General features: G+C 55.6%; 8 protein-coding genes across 8 annotated transcripts; 4 read left to right on the top strand and 4 right to left on the bottom strand.

Moving 5' to 3' along the window:
* Positions 1–734: 734 nt before the first annotated feature.
* On the top strand, positions 735–2094 carry SETTUDRAFT_33728 (uncharacterized protein; the record flags this gene model as incomplete). The annotated part of the gene is made up of 6 exons (XM_008030633.1): positions 735–775; positions 845–866; positions 936–940; positions 981–1117; positions 1167–1293; positions 1350–2094. 6 exons carry the CDS (start codon positions 735–737, stop codon positions 2092–2094), a joined length of 1077 nt encoding a protein of 358 aa, XP_008028824.1.
* Positions 2095–2658: 564 nt separating this feature from the next.
* Positions 2659–3566, bottom strand: SETTUDRAFT_164817 (uncharacterized protein). Its single transcript, XM_008030957.1, has 2 exons — positions 3157–3566; positions 2659–3098 (listed from the first exon to the last, which is right to left on the bottom strand). Exons 1-2 carry the CDS (start codon positions 3525–3527, stop codon positions 2846–2848), a joined length of 624 nt encoding a protein of 207 aa, XP_008029148.1. The 5' UTR covers positions 3528–3566; the 3' UTR covers positions 2659–2845.
* A 1945-nt stretch (positions 3567–5511) lies between these two features.
* Positions 5512–6286, top strand: SETTUDRAFT_164814 (uncharacterized protein). The gene is made up of 2 exons (XM_008030956.1): positions 5512–5664; positions 5715–6286. Exons 1-2 carry the CDS (start codon positions 5598–5600, stop codon positions 6047–6049), a joined length of 402 nt encoding a protein of 133 aa, XP_008029147.1. The 5' UTR covers positions 5512–5597; the 3' UTR covers positions 6050–6286.
* A 1283-nt stretch (positions 6287–7569) lies between these two features.
* SETTUDRAFT_164813 (uncharacterized protein) lies at positions 7570–9375 on the bottom strand. The gene is made up of 4 exons (XM_008030955.1): positions 9343–9375; positions 8705–9104; positions 8586–8645; positions 7570–8508 (listed from the first exon to the last, which is right to left on the bottom strand). The coding sequence occupies exons 2-4, from the start codon at positions 8902–8904 to the stop codon at positions 7848–7850; spliced, it is 921 nt and encodes a 306-aa protein (XP_008029146.1). The 5' UTR covers positions 8905–9104; positions 9343–9375; the 3' UTR covers positions 7570–7847.
* A 1319-nt stretch (positions 9376–10694) lies between these two features.
* On the bottom strand, positions 10695–12042 carry SETTUDRAFT_94396 (uncharacterized protein; the record flags this gene model as incomplete). Its single annotated transcript, XM_008030954.1, has 4 exons — positions 10695–10840; positions 10923–11058; positions 11112–11657; positions 11794–12042. The coding sequence occupies 4 exons, from the start codon at positions 12040–12042 to the stop codon at positions 10695–10697; spliced, it is 1077 nt and encodes a 358-aa protein (XP_008029145.1).
* Positions 12043–12427: 385 nt separating this feature from the next.
* On the top strand, positions 12428–13060 carry SETTUDRAFT_93976 (uncharacterized protein; the record flags this gene model as incomplete). The annotated part of the gene is made up of 3 exons (XM_008030953.1): positions 12428–12504; positions 12585–12832; positions 12981–13060. 3 exons carry the CDS (start codon positions 12428–12430, stop codon positions 13058–13060), a joined length of 405 nt encoding a protein of 134 aa, XP_008029144.1.
* Positions 13061–13775: 715 nt separating this feature from the next.
* SETTUDRAFT_74921 (uncharacterized protein) lies at positions 13776–15644 on the bottom strand (the record flags this gene model as incomplete). Its single annotated transcript, XM_008030700.1, has 1 exon — positions 13776–15644. A coding segment is annotated over one exon (1869 nt), but the record flags the coding sequence as incomplete, so codon positions are not given.
* A 1844-nt stretch (positions 15645–17488) lies between these two features.
* Positions 17489–20898, top strand: SETTUDRAFT_93809 (uncharacterized protein; the record flags this gene model as incomplete). Its single annotated transcript, XM_008030952.1, has 2 exons — positions 17489–17730; positions 17781–20898. The coding sequence occupies 2 exons, from the start codon at positions 17489–17491 to the stop codon at positions 20896–20898; spliced, it is 3360 nt and encodes a 1119-aa protein (XP_008029143.1).
* Positions 20899–24308: the final 3410 nt, after the last annotated feature.

Genomic DNA, 24308 nt, shown 5'->3' with positions numbered 1-24308 from the left:
GGATGGGTCAGACCGAGCGATTCTTGGCTGTTGAGCAAGAACTTGGCATGCAGATGCTATTTGTGGCAGCATGGGGAACGTTGCCATGTGGTGTGTGACATTACTAATCATCCCAGTGCACCAAGAGATATATTCACCGAGTTTGTCTCCGAATCTATATGATCTGCCAAACTGCTATGCAATGAGATGGAATGACATGGTTGGTTAAGATACTGGACATGTACCCAATATATAGTCCGGCATTATCGGATGTGCATCTCTTCTGCTGAGCCAAAGCCTAGAGAATATCAAAATTCGGATTGCAAAATTTGGTACTTTGACATCCTCCTTCTCATGCATTGGAACTATATATATAAATCGATGCAGCAGAAAGCCTTTTCAGTATGGAGCGTTGGCGGAACAAGTCTTGAGCTTCGTGGGGGTCGTAATTTGCCTTTGCCCAAAAGACAACAAGAGGAGAGATGTCGAAACTTTCAACCCCAACGATTCCCCACTTTGCCAAAGCGGAATGGCTTGTGATCTGCCTACAGTGTTTCTACCTGACAGAAGCGGGGAACCAGCGTCTGTAGCCTTGCGGATGGCCCAGGCATCAAAGGCTAGTCACCGCTTTCATCCGGTAAACTCTTTCTCTCGTTGCCAACGGCCCGAGCCGCACATTTGCTGTAGACCTTGTGTACAAACTGCGGTCATTTCTATCAAGAATTCTATACAAACCTCCACAAAAGCCCAACATCATGATTGTTCCGTGGGCTTCCGCCGCCGTACTGAGGCTCAGGTACGATGATAGAGGGGTATCTAACTTGGCGTATTAATCCTAGCCAATATTGGCTAGCAGTGTATGTAGCACATGGTTGTGTATTAATAATGTATGTTGACGCTGGAACCTGAAGTCTGTCTGTTTTTATATCCCAGTGGTACCATGCATGGCTCTGTAGCACGGGTAAGCCTCACATACATGCAGCTCCCTCAACAACACATAGGGTTACAATGTCAAACCGAGCGGTATGGATCACAGAGGCCAAGGGCAAGCTTCAGATCAAGGAAGCTCCTATGCCAAAGGCGGGCAAAGGCGAGGTTGTGATTAAGAACCACGCCGTCGCGGTTAACCCTGTAGACTGTGGGTAGTTACGAGCGTAGGGTACAAGTCGCTTTGCTGACTGAAGTAGGGAAGGTCAAAGACTATGGCTTCGTCCTGCAAAAGTACCCCAATATCTGCGGCACAGATGTTGCAGGCGAGGTCTACGAAGTCGGTGAGGGCGTTACGCACGTGAAGAAGGGCGACCGTGTACTAGGGTCTGTCTCGTGTCGCCAATCTCTCAAAGAGTGCCATGTGCTAACACAGTGTATAGCTATGCGTTGTCTCTTCTCACCCATGATCCCGCTCATGGCGGCTTCCAGAACTACACGGTGTGTAACGCTCTCGTTGTTGCAAAGATACCTTCTACCATGACCTTTGCTTCAGCATCGGTGCTGCCAGTTGCAATTTCAACCGCATTAGCCTGTCTTTTCAAGAAAGAGGCGCTTGCGTTGCCTTTGCCATGTTCCAATCCTCCCTCAACCGGCAAGTCGGTGTTGGTCTGGGGTGGCTCAAGCAGTGTGGGTGCCGTTGCCATCCAGCTAGCTGTAGCGGCTGGTGTAAAGGTTGTCAGTGTGGCAAGCAAGCATAATCTAGAGAGCTTGAAGAGCCTAGGCGCCACAGCCGCTTTCGACTACAAGGACGCCAATGTCATTCATGACATCATCGATGCTCTCCAAGGTAGCGAATTCGCCGGTGTCTGTGACGCCATTGGTACCACTGCGTGGGTACCAGTGTACGAGAAGCTTGGTGGACGTTATGGTACGGTTGAGGTGGGCGTACAGGAGCTGCCAGAGGGTATCGAGGGTGGGAGTGTCTATTCGCCAAGTGTCGTGGGAGAAGGCAAGGACATTGGCGAGGCTGTGTGGGCTCGGTGGCTACCAGAGGCTTTGGAGAAGGGCACCTTGAAGGCTGTGCCAGAGCCGCTTGTCGTCGGAAAGGGACTTGAAGCTATCCCCAAGGGCTACGCCGAGCAGTGGAAGGGCGTCAGCTTCCGCAAGGTCGTGATTGAACTGTAGATGTTGCCAAGCGCAGCTTGACAGGTGTCATGGTGATACGTAATGATTGACCGAGTGCAGGTGCTTGTATCCGCGGGCAGCCCGTTCTCATGGCGACAAGTGGGCCCGGAGAAACGGTTTATCCGGACCCACTTTAAACTTTTAAGCTTCTGCGCCTCGTTCTTGAATCAACCTGCCGCCGCCTTTTGCTTTGCCTTTGCACCACAGTTTTGCTGCCACGCCCTGCAGCGCTGATCTCGTAAGTCTTACCTGTTCTTCCCTCCCAGCCCCTTTGCGCGCACCATGATGAAAAGCATTCCACATTCGCAGTTTCCACGCTAGCCATCGATTGAACCTACTTTAGATGGTCAATGAGCGCGAATACCTTCCTTGGATGTCTGATGCGCTTCACGCACCTCCAGCTTAGGCCTGACTGAAATTTACGAGCTACCGCTGACCCGTCAAAGTGTGTGTAGATGATGATGAGGCAAAGGCGTCACGCTAGACACGACAGAGAGGGCCGTAAGCTTACAAGCTTGCGTGTTCACGGTCTGACTGTATTCACGGCGTGGATGCTGGCAAATAGAGTTAAAGTTTTTTATTTCAATTCAATATCGAATTATTATCACCAAAGAAGAAACCCTCCCCCTTCACGTTGTCCGTTTCATTGCTCCTACATTGTACTGACTCTTGTGGCCATGATGATGATGATACTGCACACTGCGTATCTCGAAATGGTATAGAACCGGCCGCGCACTCTGGTATCGAAAGTTTAAAGCATGAAGAAAGTGAAGGCACCGGCGAGACCGGCGACGAAGGCGCTGCCGGCGAGTTGAGAGGCAGCACCAGTGGACTTGGGCAGCTGGGCGCCAGTACCGGAGGCCATGCTGGCGGACGGGCTGGCCTTGGTGCCGCTGCTCTGGGTCAGGTTGCCGCCAGTGCCAGCCTTGGATGCGGGTGAGACGTTGTCGGTAGCGGTCTGGGCGGCCTTCTTGAAAGCATCGATTGTCTTGTCACCGGTTTTCCTAGACGGGGCAGTCAGCACGGAAGAAGAGATGGGCAGCAGGGATGGGCATGACTTACGCCTGGTTGATGACACCAACCATGCCGCCTTGGCAATGCTTGCCTTGGCTGCAGTAGAACCAGATGGGCGCCGAAGCGTTCTTGACCTCGTACATGAAGACGGTGGAGGCGGCGGCAGAGGCGTCAGAGGTGGGGACGAAGCCCGAGTAGAAGCCACCGTCCATGGGCTGGCAGGGCTTGTCGAAGGTGGCCTGGACGACCGAGTGGTTCTTGGGCCAGAAGTGGAACGAGATCATGTCGCCCTGGGCGGCCTCGATGGTGTCGGGCTTGAAGATGATGTTGCCGTCCTTGTCACTGACGGAGACGGTGTGCTCGGCGGCCAGGACGGCGCCAGTCATGGCGGTGGCCGCGATGAGGGTAGAGAAGTGCATTACGGTTGGCTGTAGGGGGGACTGAGGCTAGCTCGGTTGGGTAATTAGGGAGATGGGAGAGTAGTGAGAAGTTGTGATGGTGGACCTGCCGAGAGAAATGCCCAGCTGAGCACTTTTGCGCGCATTATATAGCATATAAGTCGACGGCCGCTGGCGCTGAGCAGGCGGAAAGAGCGGCCTGGGTAAGGCATGGTATAACGACGACGAAACTCAGGCTGTCGCAAATGGGCCGTAAGCGCTTGACCGCTGCTGGCGAGAGGGTGAGAAACAGCGTGTGCTGGGCCGGCTGCTACTGGCCACGGGCGGGCGCCGGGCAGGCGCTTGGATTCAGCCACGCGGCGCTCCGACATGAGGCTTTTTCTGCCTGGGCGTGTGGCTGTGGCTGTTTGAGGGCCCCTGCGCGCGAGGCTGGAGAAGCTGTCGCTGTCGCACCTGTCGCGTTTCCTGCTCCGCCATGAAACCAGCCTGTCGACGCTCATGCAACACGCCGGGTTTGAGCCTCCTGGGCACAGGCGCCTCTGCTGCTCGAGCCCGCCTGCCATGGGCCTGACGTGCCCCCCGACACCCGTTGCGACAGCCGTTCAGTCTGCCGACGCCGCCGGCCGTGGGCGCACAGAGGACGACGACGCTCAGGACCCGACTGATAAGTAGCAAATAGCCGTTACGCCGCCGGCCAGCCAGCTAATCGGAGCCCGTACAAAAGCCGCTGCCACTCCTTTCCCAGAGCCACGGCTGTGCCCCCCCGACAGCGCTTCTCTTCTCTTGTCGTCTCGTCCCATGCTCACTCCGCCTTTGCGCGCCCCAACGAGGCCACACGCCGTCTCTGCTCGCCGCGTCGCGTCCTCTTGTCAGGCCGTGTCAGACAGCAGCACTGCTCAACAGACCACGACGGCGGCGGCGGCGGCGAAACGGCGACCATGACGGCGACCGGCCTTCTGAGAGGCCGAAGCCTTTTGCGCACGAGGGAAGGGGGGGTGGGAAAGCTAATATATACGTGGCTCCACCATCACGAAGAGACAAAGCTGCACGCATTCCATAAATACCGCCCGAGGTGCAGGCATTGGGTTGCGTCGGGGAGGCTCATCAGAAACATGCAGCAACCCAGGGCGGCGAGGTGGGCATTATTGTTATTATTACTGTCGCTATTCATCTAGTGGGAATGGCTACCAAGGCTACCGTTGCGAGCCCATCAGCCGTCCGCCCGCCGCAACAAGGACGCTGACACGCCATCTGACAGCAACTTCGTATGCAGGGCTGCTACTGCGTACTACTGGCACCTGCTATACCGTGTACGTAGTACCATGTGCTTACTTAACATGGCCCATGATGGCATTTCGTATTTTCGCTGCCCCACGCATCTGGCCCCATGGGATGCTGCTCTCACTCTGCCCTGCCCGGCTGTGGCCTTCCGAAGCTCAACGCCTATGCCCCTATTCGTCGACTGTCGCATAGGGTCGTATCTCTGCCAGATTGCTGGTGTCGTGAATGCGCCACGAGCGTTGGTGGGGTGCAGCATCGTTTTATTGATCGCTGTCCACGGTTGCCTGTTCGGGCGGCCAACAATGCAAGTGTCCGGTAGCCTCGGCCTTTATGCTCGCTTGTGCTGCTTTGCACCGCTTGGCCCAGCCATTCCCGCGACTAGTCTGCCAAAAATACACTTCCTCTCCGCATCCTCTCTCGTGTCCCGGCACGCTATGAGCTCATCCGATTGCTTGGCTCTCGACATACCGCCACCGCCTGACCACATGGACTCACGCTTGCAGTTAGCATCGTGAGAAATTCCAGCCTAGACCTCGTACGTTGCTGGCATCTTGCCCGTCACGCTCCTCGTACAGCCTAGCCGTGCCCCGGGAGCAGACTAGCAATGTAACTGCAGCATGACGGAAAGCTACGGACTGCAGAGTGGAGGCATCACGATAGCAATGTGTATAAAGCACCTTGCCGTCGCTGGCAGAGACTGGCTCTCATCACCATCCAGCTTTCCAACAATCTACTATCCATACAACCATCTACCTAATACCACCGCACCTTAATCCTCAATCTTAATCAACACCACCCAAAACAATCACCATGAAGTTCTCCGCTGCCGTCTCTGCTGCCGTTCTTGGCTTCGCCAGCATGGCCTCTGCCATCACTGGTGAGTAGTACCCCGAACAGTCTGCAGCTCTATATACTGACCTTGTCTAGTCAAGTACGACACTGGTTACGATGATGCCAGCCGCTCCATGAACGACGTCTCCTGCTCTGACGGACCCAACGGTCTTGTCGGCCGCTACCCTACCCAGGGCAAACTTCCTCTCTTCCCTAACGTCGGTGCCTACTCTGGCATTTCTGGCTGGGGCAGCGCCCAGTGCGGCACCTGCTGGAACCTCTCCTACAACGGCAATACCATCAAGGTCATGGCTATTGACCATGCCGGCGATGGCTTCGTCCTTTCCCTGGCTGCCATGAACACCCTCACCGGCAATCAGGCTACCTTTTGGGGCAGCATCGACGCTCAGTTCAGCGCCACTACTTGCTAGATGCTGGCTTTTACGACACGATCCAAAACAACAACACAAAAACGAGACGGCGAACTGGGTACGATGAAGGATATGCGATAATGTTTAGAAGAATTTTGGGCATTTACTAGATTATGCATAGCGCGTGCTTGATTGGCCTGTGGTGGGGCTTGTATATACACACTCCTTGGTACATATGTACATATAATACTATCCTTAATTAGTTTACATACCAACGGAATCGTCGATATGATTGGCGTGACATCATGTCCATGTGTATGCGGGTTCTTACCAAGCATCGCGCCAAGAGCTACCTTTCTGCCATTGATCACGTGTCTGTCAGCATCCATGTATCCATCAGTTTATGTGGTGTCACCAAAAGGCGGATTAAACCAATCATATCATCTCAACATGTCTGAATCTGGACTGAAGAGTATGTTGAAAAGAGACGTGATATTCTCACATCCGTCGCATCCGAGCGGAACATATACTCTCGATCCGAAAGGAAAGAATTATAGAAAAAAAATGCAATAGATACAAAAGAAACGACAAATAAAAAAGTAGGAGCTATAAAGTATATAATATTACGCATTCCATGACTAATACTTATACGCCACGCTCTCTCACTCTTAATCCATGATGAAAAAAAATATTCGCGCATGCAACAATATGTGGATGAAGAAACAAACAAACAAAGAAAGAAAGGAATCGAAAGAAGAAGAAAGAAAGTAAAAAAAAAAGTCGCAGAACAACGGATTCCACGGCGCATATTCCCCATTGGACCACAACGAATGCAAATCACACATGTACTTGATGGCGAAGCTTTGCCTTCCAAGGCGAACAAGCATGCACAAGCATTTTGGGGCCCGCGTCTTGGATGTACCTACCTGCAGATCCCCTTGTTTTTTTTTAAATAGGGTTTGCTTTCTCCTTGTTTCCCTGGTGCTAGCCGTGACTGGTTGGTTCAGGCCCAGGGACAATGGTTGGTTGGTTGGTTGGTTGGGTGGCTGGTTGAGTGGGAGTCTAATTATATCCATGCCATTGTCTAATTATATACCTCATACGACTAGAGTAGTATTTGTGTTAGTGTGCCCTAGTCAAAGTCAAGTCGGGTCGAGTGGGGATCAAGAGGGGAACATCAGAAGATCAGGACATGCACATCTCCGAGAGCAAAAGAGACATGATGATCGGGATACTATACAGATCGGGATTCTATACAGATATGCACCATGACTATACTAGTAGAAGCAGGGCATCTCGGCACATTGGACCGACCCCCCTCCTCCCTCCTCCCCCCATGTCTGCTCATACATACTTACATACACATATGCAGACATGCAACAAGGACCATGGCTATCAATGCGGGGTATCCCAAGGCAACAGACAGGGAATGGGCAAAGGACCTTGTTTCATTCTTTGCTTGTTCGGGCACGTCATCTAGCGTCATCTAGCGTCATCGGGTGCAACCATGGCCATTTGTGAGGCTGAACAGCAAACGCCCAGGGACGACGTGACGCATTTTGATTGATTCGTCAGGGTCCATCTATCTACTCCACCGCTTCCTTTCCGTCATCATTCACTACCCTCATCTAGGTAGCAAGGTATCTATCAAACAAACAACAAAAAACAAAATTCTTGGTATATTGCTAGTAAAACTTTTGAGTGCAAGAGGATTATGGGACCGCCTTTCATAAACCTCTAAGGGGCTACGTCCTGCATAGCAGATGACCTTGTGGTCATGGTCTATTAAAACAAAACCAAAAAAATAGAGCCCAAGTGGACAAACACAAAAACGAATCGTAGTAGGTTAAGGGGGGGCCTAGGCCTTGCGAGGTGATGAGGCAAGTAATCGACCGAGGCTGCCGCTGGCGACGGAAGGCTCGGGGACGGGTGACTTTGCGTAGACGATTTCCCCCTCGATGGTGCTTATCGAGGTCCTTGATACGGCCGGCGACTTGTGCGAGTAGGACTTGGGAGACTTGGGACTCGAAGGGGCGGTGACGGGCATGACCAGGTCGATTGACTTTGCAGCACCATAGGATCCATTGCCCGAGGGCTTGGTCCTGGGGGGAAGAGGGCGCGTGGTGGCGGGCGTATATGGCAGCGAGTAGCTTACGGATGAAGCCGGCGTGTGAGACAACGAAGGAGCGGCGCTAAGGCTGAATTGCGAGGTGGATGCACGGCTGTAACGGGGTCGGTAGGGGCGGGCAGTGTCAGGGAGGTAGGCAGGGGTGAAGTGGAGTTTGCGCAGGTACTTTGAGGCATCCGAGTGATGGCGCTCGTCCGTGTTGTCGTCGGACGAGATGTCGGAGAAGGTGCATGACGAGCGTTTGGAGTCGGACTGGGTAGGCGAGCGCTGGGGGACAATGTCGCGGAAGACCAGGTCGTCAAAGGAGCAGGCGGCAAAGGGCGTCGTGGGGGGCGAGTAGTGGTCGTAGTAGTAGTAGTCGAGCGTCTTCTCCGAGTCCTTCTTCTTGCAGCTGCGTATGCACGTTAGCGGGTGGTCTGTGCGCGCAATGGGGGCTGGCGGTGGAGCAGCGCGAGGGTTTGCCCTTACCTTTCGGAGCAGTAGAGCACCGAGTTACTGGGAACCACAATTTGCTTCTCGCAAACGGTGCTGCGTGGCGGCGTCAGCGTCAGCGTCGAGGGTGTGGGTGTGTGGGCGAGCAGACATACCAGTAGTTCAGGAAGCTCACGGCCATCGAGTCTTCGTCGTCGTCGACAATGTCGGCCTCTTTGCAGGGAGTGGCTTTGAGAGGGGCCGCCTTGGAGCCGTGGGATTGCGTGCGCTTTGACAGAGGCCGGGCGGGCCGTGCGTGCGCTGGCAGCGACTTCTTGGACTGATGGGACAGGTGACGAACGTGATGCGTGGCCATGATGGACGTGGGAGAAGTTTAAAAGGCTAGAGGCCTGGGGTGGGAATCTGGCGCACGGAGCGCGTTATTTTTACAGGCTGGTGAAAAGCCAAGCGAAGGAGCGGTGACACAGGCACAGGCCGCCGCGTTTCCCAGCTGGCTGATATGACGGAAGGTTCGTGCGTGGCTTTGTTTAGCAGAACCCCTTATCGCCCGTTGCACTGCCATCGACTTAGCCCAGGAACACCTATCGACGCTACCACGCCCGCCAGCCCACCGTCGAGTGTGCCCAGAACCGCTGTCGCCGCCGCCGCTGCTGACGAGACGGCGCGCGCGCAGCCGTGGCCGTGACAGCGAAGAGCAGCAAAAGAAAGCAGCCAGGCAGGCCGGCCCAAAGGCAGCAAAAAAGCAAGGAAAAACACCCGGCGTGTATGGGCGGCAATAGGGCAGCAAACTTACACGCAAACAGATAAGGGAAATGGGACTGGCGATGGTGCCGACGCGCGATCTGCGGGCAGGGCTGCAACACGGGAAGGGGGGGTCGATGACGGGGCGACGGGGCGGCGGGGTGAAGGGGGTGAAACGGCTGCGAGGGAGAGCCGACTGTTTCCAGAGGGCCAGCGGCTTTTGGCGGCAGAGGACAGAGGACAGAGCTGGTGATAACGAGGCGTCGTCGAGCAACGGCCAGCTGGGCGGGTGCGGTCAATAAGTAATTACGGGCACGGCGCCTGTGCAAACCGGAGCGCCGTTCTAGAACGCAGCGGGTTGACGACGACTGCGGCCCTAGTGGTGCCGTTGCGATAATGCGCTGCTTGTGCTTGGGGGGGGGGGCGTGTGGGGAATGATTCGTGACGGCCATCACTACCACCACCGCCGCCGCTGCAGCCTGCAACCCCCACCCCACCACGCCCACTCACTCACCCACCCACCTGCGCCGTATGTATACACCTCCCTATAGTGCCTCCCATACTGCCATTGCCGTCGCGCTTCCACTGCTCGGTGCATCCCATCGCCCTCCATCCACCCATCCACCCATCCACCCATCCATCTCCATCCCGCCGGCCCGACACTCGCGATGCGCACGCCCGGCGGGTTAGCAAGGTGCACGTTGTTGCGGACTCCGGTACCACTGGCCCCCCCTTGGACTAGGTGTACATACATCCCACATACACACATCCTCCTAGGCACAGTAATGTACGCACCGCACCGCACCACACCGCACCAACTGTCCACCCGGGTGCCCATCGGTGCCGCTTCCAGCCAGTTCCGGTGTGGTCCCCCAGATTGCGCGCTCGCTCAACACAATGAAGCCATATTGCGAATCTCTCTCACCCACTGCCCCATGCGGCAATCCGGTGCTTTCCTGACCCCTCCCGAGGCCATGGCGTCACTGCTCCAGCGTCGGCACAATCGCAATCACCACTTCACGCCTATCGGCGTCCGAACCCGCCACGCGCCCCCCGCCTACCCTGCCTATACCTCGCACGTCTGAGGCAGCGACTTGTGTGTGCGCGAGCGCCTTCTGCACGCTGCATGGCGTGCGGCGGGTCCTCTTGCTCTTCTACTCGCGCATCGCTGCCCTAGCGCCCGCGCTGCAAAGGCCCGACCGACAACTTATTATTCGCTTTCGCCATCAGACTACTCGCCGTCCCAAGTTTTGCGTGAATCATCAAATTCTTCGTCGCCCACCGTCTCAGTCCTAAACCCTGCCTGCCCATGTCTGCCACCCCACAGCCCTCCAAGTGCGAGCGTCCAATCCGCAGTCTAGACTACACGCGTCGGCTGAAGACTTTTTTCTCCTGCACCTCGTCTCAAACACCAAACGGGTCATCCGCAGCCTGGCCTCTCGTGATACACCACATCTGGATCGGCGTCGATGTTGGGTAAAACGGGCCTTCCTGGTCATCCTCAGGCACAAGCGGGCAATCAATCGGCTCCAAGCTGAACCTGTTTCGCTCTACCCCACAAAAGTCAGCCGCATTCCATCCAATGTCCACACGCTGCCAGCACACCACCACCGCCAGAGCCGAGAGACCCACTACACGCGTCGAGGAAAGTCTCGAACGTCTGCTCATTGCGAATCGTCGCAGAGACCAAGGCCCGGAGCCTTCTGTTGAGCGCAAACAAGGCTCGCAGCGTCGAGACCAGCCGTGGAATGACGGCACTGTCGTAGGTCTGCAGCTTGGTCAAACCCACTTCTCTGTAACAAGACCGTCATGCCAGCTTACAACATCCGCTCCCAGCACAGTGTCGGGCACGTCCATGCCATAGTCCTCAGCAAAACTGGTTGCGTTGACTGGATAGCCCCACTTGAGTGCTGCTGTACGCACTTGACAGCCTGAGTCGTCATTCACATCAAGCCCGTTCAGGAAAAGGTTGGTTTTGATGGCATCGACTACCGCCTCGTCGCCATCCGTGGCAACAACGCCAGCCACACCTAGATGCTTTGCGCACAGTATCGACAGCATGCCCGTCCCCGCGCCAAGTTCAAATAACCTTTTTTGATTCACATACCCCCGGCCACCCGCGGATGCAAGGTAGGATCCGAGTAGTAAAGCGGCTTCCCAAGTTCTCAGGCCAGTCGTTCCGGACGAGGAGATGACGGAACGGGCCTCCAATAGTGTTACCGTACGCTCACCGGAAACGCTGGCGCCAGTCGGCTGCTGCGGGAACGAGTACGTCACCAATGCCTTTTGCTGTGCTGCGCTGGTTTCAGACGGTAGGTTAGTAGTGAGTAGCCTAGTCATCGCCTCCATAATATCATCCGAAATTTCCTGTGACAAGAGAGGGGCACAAAGTCAGCACAGGCTGGCATGCGTTGCGTCCTATACAAGGAACATGTTCCGGTGTGGCACCCGGCTGAACACGGCCACGCCAGAGACTGCAAAACGACGAGATTGGAGACCATACATCCTCTTCAGGGTCTGTTATGGACCGCTCCAGTCTTGCGACAAGTTCCTTGAGGAACCTCAGCTGATAGCCCACGGGTGGTGGGGAAGAAATGGTGGATGCGTCGAGCAGGTGAGTAAATAGCCACGTCTGCACCTGGGGCCTTTTCAATATTGCCTCGTCCGGCCATCTCAGCTGCTGCGGCTCGACTAGCTGGAAATACTGGCGCTGCAGTATGCGCAACTGCGACAGCTGCCCGGGGGTTTCCATAGCGGAGGAGGCTGCGATGATAGTCCCAGTAGTCTCGATAATTCAAACTTCGTCCAGCGCTCTCGCGAGAGATAAAAACACCCAAAAAAAGTTACAGGTGCAAAGACGTCGCGAGGCGTTGGCTGAAGACTGGTGTTCCTGCTTTCCAGCTTACCTAATTGTGCAGCGGGGCGCCTTGGCAGTCTAAGCGAGACAGGCGCACCGCCGACCGCCGACACGACGCACCGCAAATTCGACATCTCCATCCCGCCGCCAGCTAACCACAGCGAATCGACAAACAGCAGGATCGATCTCTGTCCAGTACGTCCATTTCGCTCCTCTGCCCGTCCCCTTGCCATTGTGAGCGACGTCTAACCGCCGTTGCTGCAGGCCCAAATTATCCATCATGGCCGACTCTCAAGTTACTCTGCGCACGCGCAAGTTCATCCGCAACCCTCTTCTCGGACGCCGTCAGATGGTCGTGTAAGTGCAAGGAGCCGAAAATACTGGGCAAGCGTCATTGCGGAAAGAGGATCTCTGTGTCTGACGGGAATTGTGTGTAGCGACGTCCTCCACCCCAACCGCGCGAACGTTTCCAAGGACGAGCTCCGTGGCAAGCTTGGTGAGCTGTACAAGGCCAAGAAGGAGGATGTCTCCGTCTTTGGTTTCAAGACACACTTTGGTGGCGGCAAGAGCACCGGCTTTGCTCTCATTTACGACAGTGCCGAGGCCATGAAGAAGTTCGAGCCTCGCTACAGGCTAGTACGATATGGCATGGCCACCAAGGTCGAGAAGGCCAGCAGGCAGCAGCGTACGTTCCCCCCGCTGGTCCTATATCTACTTGTCGATCTACTTGTTGTGGATCACAGCAATGGGCTGTATACATGGTTCAAGAGTAGAGAGATATATGAAAAAAAGGGGAGAGGCAAGAGAACATGCATACTGACTAGGGCAAACAGGCAAGCAACGCAAGAACAGGATGAAGGCATTCCGAGGCACAGCCAAGGCCAAGGGTGGTGCGAAGAAGGAGAAGAAATAAGCGGGTGCACTCTGATGATGGCTACGAAGGTCATGGCTGGGGTCGAGTGGCGGTTTCCTTGGGACTACTGTTCCGACTGCTTCTTCATCATGGTGGATTAGGGAGTTGCTTCTGCGGGCAATCGGCGTGTTTATCTGCCATTGCCTGAAAAAAACTCTTGCGGATGGACACGACAAGACGGATGGCGTTTGAGATCAATTGTCTGCTAACCATCAATGCATATCATGGACTTTACGATCCTCCAAGTCATTTGCCGCTTGGCCCCATTATTTCTTTCACACATTTGTTCTCAGGCATAGGCTTGCAGTGGCTCACGTTGCACCTTGTTCAGGGCCCATGTACAGGATGATTGGTCGTGGTGTTGGTGTATTACATACCAACACTTGGTGATTACTATTCATGGCATGCAGTTGGTGCCGTTAATGTTACACGTCTATATGCAAGGCTACGAATGGAGAGTGGGAGCCGTGTGTTTCTTTGGCTACTGGCCTACCCCCGTCTCAAGCTTGACGGGTGCAGGAGTGTGATGTGGTGCAGCACCGGTCTTGGCCTCTGTTTGTGGCTGACCCAGCACACTCTGTGTGCGCCCTTGTGTCTGCTCGCCTGCAGGCGTAGGCGTGGGCGTAGGCGGAGGATGCGGCGCGCTCTTCTTGACCGTCCTCGGACTCGACATTTCCCAGAACCGCCTGGGCACGTTCTTGGCCGGCGGCATGCCCAAGAAGCCTTTGCCGCCCATGGTTTCCAGCGGCTTGGCTCGCCCGCCCACATAGCAGCCCAGATTGCCGCTCCAGATGAAGCCGCCGCCCACGACGCCTCGGAGCACGCCAAACGCACGCGCATCGCGGTACGCAATCCCCGTCTCTGGATCGCGGTACCGGGCAATGGTATTGGTAATGGGGCATAGCTTCTGTCCTGGCTTGAGCACCACCTCGGCGTCAGCCTTGTGGGCAGCATTCTTCCGGGGCGGCTTGGGAGGCGCAATGAGCGTCTGCTGAATGTAGCTGGTGGCTTCTGCAGGCGTCCAGTTGAAGAGTGCCGTGTACAGCTGCACCAGTGCCGACCTGTCCTTTTCCTTGAGGAGCGAAGCACTGGTTCTGGCTCGAGAAGATGTTGGTACTGGCACCTCAAGATGGGGGAAATTAGAGAGGATAAGCAGGTTCCGCAGGGCTCGGCGGATGATTTTGCGGCGCGGCGGTGCAGGAGGCTCGGCTGGTTTTTGGAGTTGAGCAAGCATGGCTTCGGGGCCAATGGCAGGGTTATCACTGCTTGGTGGCATGGAAGGGCCGTTGAGCAATGGGTGTGCTGTTTGTGAGAATGTGGATGGTGAGGTTGCGTATTGCTGCTGAAACGGAGAGGCCTGTGTGAAGGGGTTTGGAGGGAGGTCGCCAGACACCGACTGGGACCGTTGCTCTTGGGCATATTGGTCGATGCCAAAGAGGAAGGAATCTTGGCTTGGCGGTGCAAACATGACACTGCTTGGCATTGCCATGCCGTGCGAGCCCATGAATACATCTCCGCCTTGGGATGCTGCTGCTGTCCACGGCATATGTGCCGAATCTGATTGCGGTTGTAGGGTCGTGGGTATGGGAGGTGTGTGTGAGGCGCGCATTGGGGGCGGGGCGGGGGCCGGTTGACTGTCGTCGACATGGCTTTCGGGTGGTGGTGCGGAGTTTGCGTGTTCTGCTTCTGACTCTGGCTGAGCAGTGGGTGCATCGGCGTCGACCGCATCCCTGTTGAGTTTTTCCTCGAGCTGCTCGGGCGTCGGTGCATCTTTGCCCGTATACTTGAGTTTGTCATCGACCCATATGCCTGGGCCACTGTAGTAGCGGTAAAAGGGCCCGTCAATCTGGCGGTTCTTCAGGGCGTCTATCTTGGCCTGCCTCTCGGCTGCGCGTGCCTCCTCGGCCTCCTCCCACCTGTGCAGCGTCTTCTTGTTGATGCGCTCGTTGCGGGCGGCTTCGGCCAGCCGTTCAGCCTGGGTCAAGGGCTGCTCCTTGGACTTTAGTTTCCGGGCCTCTGCAGCCTTCATCATTGCCAGGGTGTCGTCGCGCCGGCGGTCCTTCTCCTTGAGCTTGGCCATTGTAGCGTCCTTGTTGGCAATTGTCTGCTTCCGGTTGGACATACGGACGGGCCCGTCCTCGTCGGTGGGCAGCCATGATGCGCGCTCTGACTTCTTCTTGGGCCGCGGGGGAGCATGTGTAGGAGAGTGGGTGCGGGGCACATGCAGCTTGACTTTCTTGCGCGCCGCAGCGACGGCTCTCGCCGCAAAGGGATTCGTGGCGGCCTTGCGCTTTTTGCTCCGGTCGTGGCGCTCGGCTCTGCGCAGCTCCCTCTCGCCGGCATCGTCGTCGTCGTCGGCGGCCTGGTCTTCGTCTTCGGACGAGGACGAGTCGAGGTTGTAGTCGTCGTCGTCGTCGGGCTGGTCGCCGTGGAACTCCTCTTCGTCGGGGGCCTCGTCCCACGCGTCTCCCCACGCCTCGTCCTCGACCGACTGGGCCAGCAGCGTGGACATGCGGTTGCCGGCGTTGGGGCGGCGGGCGCGCGACGTGACCATGAGCTCGGCGGGGGCATCGTCGTCGGTCTCAGTGTCGTCGGGCGACTCCGGGCCGTGGGCAGGCTGGGGCGCGGCGTGGTGCATGGCGGCATGGGGCGTGGAGTGCGACATGGCGGGCGGCGGTGGTGGAGGCAGCAGAGGGGTTCGAGAAGGGTTCCATGGACAGCGGGTTATGCGCAGCGGGCGAATTGTTTCAAGGACGGGCAGCAAACAGGCGCGGAGAAGAAGGACGAGGGCGCACGCGCCCGCGGATGACGCGACGGGCGATTCGGCGTCGCCGCCAAGTCAGCGGGCGGATGCTTGGCCTGTCTACCTGGAGCGCATGCGCGGTGCACTGCCGTCTAGGTGTAGCAGTCTGACACGCGCTGCTGCTGCTGCTGCTGCTGCTGCCCCCGACTCGCCCCCAGCGACAGTGTGCGAGGACATACATATGTCGCCTGCTGCTTGGCTGCGCGCTAGCTGCACGTTAATTTCGCTGCGCTCGCCGCCTGGCGACGTCGATGGCACCACAGCACAATGGCTGCGCAGTGCCGCCGGCTCGTGGGGTCGCTGGCAAAGTTTCATCGCCCGCCCGCCCGCCAATCAGCGCGCGCCTGCGCCCAGCGGCACTCGAGTGTCCACGTCAGATGGCCGACTGACGGGCTTTGTCGACGCGCCTCTGTGTTTCAGACGTTGCGGGCATGCGTTGCGCCCTTCCGCGGCCTCCCTCTACTGGGCCACCGCATTGCTGCCAGATAGAGAGCCCCTGAAATCCGTACAAAAAGCAATGCGCGGCGGCCGTCTCGCCAGTGGCAGCCATAGCAGCAGTGGCAGCATTCCTCCCCCCCCTCAAGCCACGGCATCCGCAGCGGCCTCGAGACCAACAGTAGCAGAACCAGCAATACCACTGCCATTGCCACTACCACTACCACTACCACTACCACGACTGCTATTACAACTGCAACCACCACCACCACCACCACGCCAGCCCCAAAACACCTCCGCCCGCCGTCGAGCGCCCACGTCGTGCTCGCCAACCTGTAACGTGCTTGCTCTGGCAGCCTTGGCCCAATCCGGCTAGCTCCCTCGTGTTCCTGGTCGGGCTCCCCATTTCTATCAAGCGAAACCTCACCCAGCCCTCGCACCGCGCATGATAGCACTGCTCATCGCTCCCTCCCCTCCTCCTCCTCCCACCTCCCACCTCCCGCCCCTCCCTCTCCTCGTCTCTCTGCCTGCACCCGCTCCCACCGCCGCATCGGCCCCTCTCTATGAGCTCGAATGCTTAATCGGCCTTCTGCTTAATCCCTATTACTTCTGTTCTCCAGCCACTCCGGTGATCTGTCTATTCCGCCCGCCGCCCGTACAGTTCGACGCCCCATAATCCACAGAGCCCGCCGCCCACCCGCCATCGTCAGTCGATTGCGCACCTGCCGCCCCTCTCCGTCGCTCCTTCCCGGCCCCCATCGTTTTCGTCGACGGCTCGACTGCCGCTTCCACGCACACGACTGCACCGCTGCTGCTGCTGTTGCTCTTCGGCACCACCTGCCTGCGCCTGCGCCTGCACCTGCGCCCTCGCCCGCCCAGTTTCAGCCTGCAACTCTGTCCGTCTTGCCAGCTCCATCCTCCGCTGCAACGTCGCCTCAAGCCGGCCCATACTCGGCTCCCAATTAAGGCCCAGCGAGTCCCTCTTCTGCTGCTCCCCGACAATCGCGCATCATCCGGACTGGATCCAACCGCCGCCGCCCTCCGTCGTCGTCGTTGCCTCACATTCCTTTGGCCGGCACCAACCCGCGTATTTTTTCACCCCAACTACCCTGGCTTCCGGTAACCGAGTCAGCACGACCGTCTTTGCCGTATTAGACTATCGCCGTTACAATCCGGGTCTGTAATCCATAATGGCTCCCCCCTCCAACCGCCCCGACCACCACATCAACCTCAACTACATCCCCCAGCTGCCCCAGCCCCCGCACTCGGGCTCCTCGTCGACTGGCAACACGTCGCCCGTCGAGCCGCCCAACAGCGGCTCCCTCCGCTTCTCGGGAAACACGTCGAACCCGCTCGGCGCCGCTGCCGCCAGCACCAGGCTGGGTGCTGGCTCCCCATCGCATGAATATGGCGGTAGACTATTTTCCAAACGGTTTGTCGCACCCTGAGACAAGGCACGACTCGAACTAACACATGCCACAGTGCACGCGAAATCCAAGCACAGGAAGGCTTGAACCCACAGATGTGGGGCCCTCCTACTAGTGGTAACTCGACGCCATTGCGCGAGACGATTCCAGAGTCTCCCAACAGCGAGAGCCTGAGCTTCCCCGATTTCAACAACACCGTGCCCGACACCGCTTCAGCTGCGCCGTCTTCGGGTCGTCGTGCCCGCGCCGGTACCCTTCCCTCGCGCTTCTCTCCATCCGCTGCTCCGCCGGGACTCATGTCTGCCTCTTCGCTTCTCCCAAAGAGCTCGCGACCAACGCCTTCCACAAGTCCCTTCAAGCCGGGTCCAGGTACACCAACCGACACTTCAAGCTTCAGCGCTCTTGGGTCTACCAACGCTGCCGCCAAGTCGGCACTGCTCTCGCGCCTTCGTGCGGGCTCAATGCCTCAACGACCAGGCTACCTCCCACCCTCGACCTCGCCTTTCGGCAACCCCATCTTTTCCAATGGGTGGTCAAACAGCCGTGACCGCAGCAGCACCCTCCAAAGCATTGCCTCGGTGCCCTCGAATGGACCGGGCTCGCCGAGATCCTCATTTTCTCGTGATTCACTTGCCGATACGGACGTCAAGACGCTTGACTACCTCGGCTTGGTCGATACGCCTCAGCCCGCCCGGGCTACCCTGGCTCCGTCAGACATTGAGCTCCTACTGGAAAGCCAGCGCAATGCAAACAGCCAGAGTTCCAACAGCGCCAATCGCTTCCGTTCGTACTCGGTCAATGCAAAGGAAAAGTATGCCGAGGACGAGGAGGATCAGTATGCCGCCTACAGTGGTGCCATGACGCCTGCTGAAGCAAATGCACTGCTGATCCACGAAGCTGTCCGCCAGCACAACCTCGAAGTTCAGGCGTTTGCCAATATTGCTTCCAACGCACGCCCCAGAGCCCGAACTGCTGGTGTGCTTGATGCTCCCTCGCGAGGCGGAATGCGCCCCTATCTGCCTGCCATGGGACGCTTCGACAATGGTATGGGATCTGGTGACATGACAGAAGATGCCGAGTACAACCTCACGGAGGCTGTCAAGAAGCTCCACTTGCCTGGCTCCAACTTGGGAGACGACGGAACTTTGGAGGGTCCTACTCGTTCGTTGTGGCTTGGCAACATCCCCTCTTCCACCACTGTTTCGTCGCTTCAGGTCATCTTTGCTCAGTATGGCAACATTGAGTCTACACGTGTTCTTACCCACAAGAACTGTGGTTTCGTTAACTACGAAAATCTCGAGAGTGCTGTTCAGGCCAAGTCGACTCTGAACGGAAAGGAAATCTTCCCTGGCGCTGGTCCTGTCCGCATTGGCTATGCCAAGATCCCAAGTGCCGCAGCCACACCAGGTCACAATGGTCTCTTCCCCTCGCCAAGCCCGGACCCACTCTCCAAGGGCCAGGCTGAAGGTGCGGCTGGTTCTGCATCCACTGCTAAGATTAACAGCGTTCCTGCAAGCGTGCCATTGACCACACCAGAGCTTAGCGACATCCGCAACGACATCATCCAGATTGTGAAAGACCTGGGTGCTACCGATGAAGAGCAGACGAGAATTTCCACAAAGGTTGAGAAGGCTGTTCAGTTCAACAACTATGTTGATGAGATTCCATCGGTCGAGGAGCCAAGCCACACGCGCATCCACGATGCCCCCAGATTGCGGGAGATCCGCAAGCGCATTGACAATGGCTCGTGCTCAAAGGAAGACATTGAGAACATTGCCATTGCCATGCTTCCTGAGATTGCTGAGCTATCGTCCGACTACCTCGGCAACACAGTCGTGCAGAAGCTGTTCGAGTTCTGTGAAGAACCCACCAAGGAGGCCATGCTCCGCGAGATTGCTCCCCACCTTGCCAAGATTGGTGTTCACAAGAACGGAACCTGGGCCGCTCAAAAGATTATCGATGTCTCCAAGTCTGAAACGATGCAGAAGATGGTTGTTGATGCTGTTCGACCCTATGCCATGGCTCTCTTCCTCGACCAGTTTGGCAACTATGTCATGCAGGGATGCCTCAAGTACCAGCAGTTCAATGATTTCATCTTTGAAGTGATGCTCGGTAGGCTGTGGAACCTCGCCCAGGGCCGCTTCGGTGCTCGTGCTATGCGTGCTTGCTTGGAGAGCCACTATGCCACCAAGGATCAACAGCGCATGGTGGCTGCCGCGATTGCTCTTCACAGCGTCCAGTTGGCGACCAACGCCAACGGTGCTCTGCTCCTGACCTGGTTTCTCGACACTTGCACATTCCCAAGGAGACGTACCGTCCTGGCTCCTCGCCTGGTTCCGCACATTGTCCACCTGTGTACCCACAAGGTCGCGTACCTGACCGTCCTCAAGATCATTAACCAACGCAACGAGCCAGAAGCCCGCGATACGATTCTGCAAGCGCTCTTCTTCTCACCAAACGACCAAGTGCTGGAAAGCATCCTGGCTGATCAGAACTGCGGGGCTACCTTGATCTTCAAGGTCCTTACTACGCCTTTCTTCGACGAGCAGATTCGTGCAGATGTTGTGCAGAACGTGCGCAACGTGCTACTGCGCATCAAGGCACAGCCACAGCAGGGCTACAAGCGACTCATGGATGAGGTCGGTCTGTCGACCCGCGGCGGACCTGGCCCACGTGACCATTCCGCGACTCGGCCAGCATCCAAGGACAGTGTTGCGTCGGGACCGCCAAACGCCGGCAATTTCTACCAGGGCCCCGCCCCTGGCTTTGATCCTGTAGCGCTCCAGCGCACGACAAGCATGGATTCCAACGGCTTTGACCAATTCCCCATGGGTGGGTACATGCCGAACATGCCGGGCATGAACAACCAACAGCAAATGCAATACCAGCAGCTCTTGGCTCGACAGGGTCAGTTCTATCCCCAGATGAACGGCTTCCAGCCACCAGTTCCCGGCATGGACGCCTACCGCAACGCCTCACCTGTTGCTGGTCCCGGCAGCTTCAACGGCTCTCCGATGATGCAGCCAGCCAACCTCGCTGGCCAAGGCATGCCGGGCATGTATCCACCATACGGCATGTACATGCCACCTCAGCACCAACAGGCCGCTGGCGGCAACCAGCGACGTGGCAGAGTAAGCAGAAATGCCTCACCTGCAACGAGCATCCGCCGTTAACGTCCCCCTAGAGATGAATGTCTCGCTGGGAGGGCGTTTGGGGCTCATGTGTTTCTAGATTTTGCGGTGTTGCAAGGGAAAGCAGTACCATCTTCCTGTATATGATTCTGATCTCTGCGCTTATGTACCTGTTGGCGAGCATACTGCAAAACGCTTCACAACACTATACTTGTCCATCATATGATCACCATCCTTTTTGGTCTCGATTTGATGACACGGGGTTGGAAATCACCTTTTTTCTTTTGTCGCCGTCACTCGCTCACCCACAAACTTGCTTGGCGTTGGACGGAGTTTTCTTGCAACGAATTTGTCCTTGTTCTTTCCCTCTTTGCATGGTCCCGTCTTCAAGGTCTCTTTCTCTCCTTCTCCTGTTACATGGCTAAAAGAATGCTTTTTTCTCTGGCGACGAGGTGGCGTAGTTATGCTCGAGGGAGAAGGAGAGAGAGGGACTATACGCGAGGATGATTGGTGGGCGAGACGACGGTTCGATGGAATGATGTATGGCGACATGACGCAAGAAAAATAAGTTTTCCTCTACTCTATATATGTGTTGTGTGTGTGGGCATGATGTTCTGTCTCTCTCTGATCTCTTTGTGTTTTCACCAAAGTGTGTATGTATGTGCGAGTATGTGTGCGTGCTTGTTTGAACAGAGCAAGGGTTTCCTTGCACTTCTTTTGTATGCAGTATAGATATAAATTTGTATTTGAGGTTTTTTTTCTTCTTACCATTGTGCTCATTGCTAAGAGTCTAGGCCATGTTGGTTTCGCAGTGCAGTGACGATGGTGATGATCAAAAGTCTATGTGTGCTGGACCATTGTACTAACATGAGTGACTGTGTATGTATTCTATTTCAATGGCCGAGTTCACTGCGGTGCATACATGACAAAGACTCAGACACTGCCGACCCGAAGGATGAGGTTTCGTTGCACATCACGTGACTCGATGTTTGTAGTCTAACATATAGTTTAATTACTGTAGCTAACGATGCCCTTTCACTTAGCAAACACATGTCTGTGCATTCCTTTGTTTTTTTAGTAGATGGAATAAGGAAAGAGGAAAGAAAATAAATAAGTCATCAACAATCATAAGCCACGTGCCTTGTTCTTGGAGTATGAAAACTTTAGGCGGGAAAAATGAGAGGGCAACAAGATAGATTGACGGCCGAAGCCATGGGGAAGAATGGGGGTTTTTTTCCAATTTCTTTACATGGCCAGCAAGTATCGTGAGTGAGGTGTGAAAACGACTGCGATTGTGCATGGTGCGTTTGGGCTGGCTTGGGAGGTTTCAGAAATACTAGAATAATCAAAAGCATGTTAGTAGCTATATTGTAAAACGGAAAGTAGTGCACCAACGTCAGGCTTGATATATGGCTCCTCCGGACGTTGCCCTCCACATCTCGGCTGAGCGCCATCTTTCGTAGATCTGGGGTCTGCCATGAATACCGGCATACAATGTGACGTGTATACAACTGCTGATAGGCGGAACGCGCAAAAGAATATATAGGTGTAAATACACCAATCTTTAGGATTGGCGGCTAGATATAGTCGTGCACTTGATGATTTGTTTCTGATTGCTGGGTTCGTCCATGACTTCCCAGTGACGCACGAGGCTTTATAGCCTGACAGGCCGAGTGTTAGCCTGTGAACTTTGCATTGTAGAAACTGGAGAGTTGCCATGTACTCGCACTCGCTTTGTTTTCGATCCCGCGCTAGTCGTTCACGTTACAGATGTCAGTCTAGTCGAGATTGTGACTCATGTCGAACTTTTGACATGACGCTGTGCACCGTAATCTCCGCGTGTATATTAGAGTGAGCCACCAAGTCACAAACTGTCGTGGATGGGGGGGAAAGGCCTTCGAGCTGCATGCAGCTTGGTCTCGTTAGCCTATTGTTGAAAGCACGTTCCCGACAAGGCACATACCATCAGGGACCACAACCCCCTCAATGGTTCGATGAAACATACAAACTGAATATCCCTCACACGGAGGTATTTCCAGAAAAGAATCGAGGTGCATGATCGACAGCCTGCGCTGTAGTACTGTATTTTCCTAGGATGCCTGAGTAGCTAAGATGAGTTTCGAGTCGCAAAACGCGCCAACGGAATATGCGCGTCTTGCAGTTGCTGATTACGCAGCTCCTAGTCATACATACGATTTTGCGAGAAGGAAAATACAATTGGAAGTATTTGGGCTCGAATTTTTTATAAGTCGCACGGTTTGAGGCCGTCTGGCGATGATGATTTCCGAAAACAGTCAGATGGATTCTTAGCGATACTTCTCATCACTAGAGAACGATATTACACATGAACATGTGGGGCTACAGAAGATCCGCTGCAGATCCCCGTTGGATTGATCTCTCGCAGATAACGTCATTGAGCCTGGATTTGTCAGTGTCTGTAGAGCATGTTGCTTTCAAAGACCCGCACTCTTGTGCGCGGGTCACTGCATATGCCTAGCCGGAAACCGACATCTGATCAAAGCTGTCGTTTCCTGAAAAGGATATCATAACAATTCAGTAGGAATGTGTCAAGCAGAATGACAAAGGATATGAAAACGTGGCCAGGACATTGTTTTCGTTTGGAAGGGAGGTAGAGTATGTCGAAGCAATCACTATAGCATCTCAGTATTGAAGGACACATGTGGATACGTTCCGTGTGGCTGCAGGGAAATGTTGCTGGAATAGGAAGCAAGTATGTGGAGTGTTAGGAGCCTGTTACTGATGGCGAATGTAAGTTGTTTGCTTTTCCCAAGACCATTCATTCCGGAGCAAATGTCATTCTGCGAGGAAGGCTGGGCGTAGAGTCTCCTGACATCGTAACACATGTAATTTGCTGTGTGTTAGTGTGGAAGTATTCTGTTGAATAGTCCGAGATAGTACAGTCTCTCTAAGGGCATTGGAGTGACGGAGTTCCTACAATCGCATGAAGCTTTGAGCAGGTTGTGGGAAGTTGTTCGCCTTTCCTGAAGCGTAGAGACGCATTGTGGCACCAATGAACCGTAGGGTCGAATCAGAAGACAGGAAAAGAACGCGAGGTGGCCATCAGATGCGGGTTGAGCGCAATCTTGACAAGGCGGCTGTTATCTCCGAGGCGTATAGAAATGCGTAGCAGCAGCAGAAGAGTGGCCCGAACTGCGGTTGTAGAACACGCCCAATCCTCACTTGATCGAGGGCGCATAAATCTGGCCAGCACAGACAGAGTAAGCGTATTTTTCCATGCGAATGTTGCGTGAAGGTGCAACCTGGATAACAGTGAATGGGTACCAGACGGACTGGTATCACCAATTTGCCTCGTTGTTTCGTTAGCGATCGAGGCCTATCAGAAAGCTTCGTATTAGCCGTTGCACAGCATATTGAGGTGTTGCATGCAAGGAAGCAAAAAGGCGCCAGGGCCTTTTCGTGTTTCCGTAGTG

This window comes from Exserohilum turcica, assembly GCF_000359705.1.
Source record: "Exserohilum turcica Et28A unplaced genomic scaffold SETTUscaffold_5, whole genome shotgun sequence".
Taxonomy (NCBI): Eukaryota; Fungi; Ascomycota; class Dothideomycetes; order Pleosporales; family Pleosporaceae; genus Exserohilum; species Exserohilum turcicum.
This window is presented reverse-complemented; position numbering and strand designations above follow the sequence as displayed.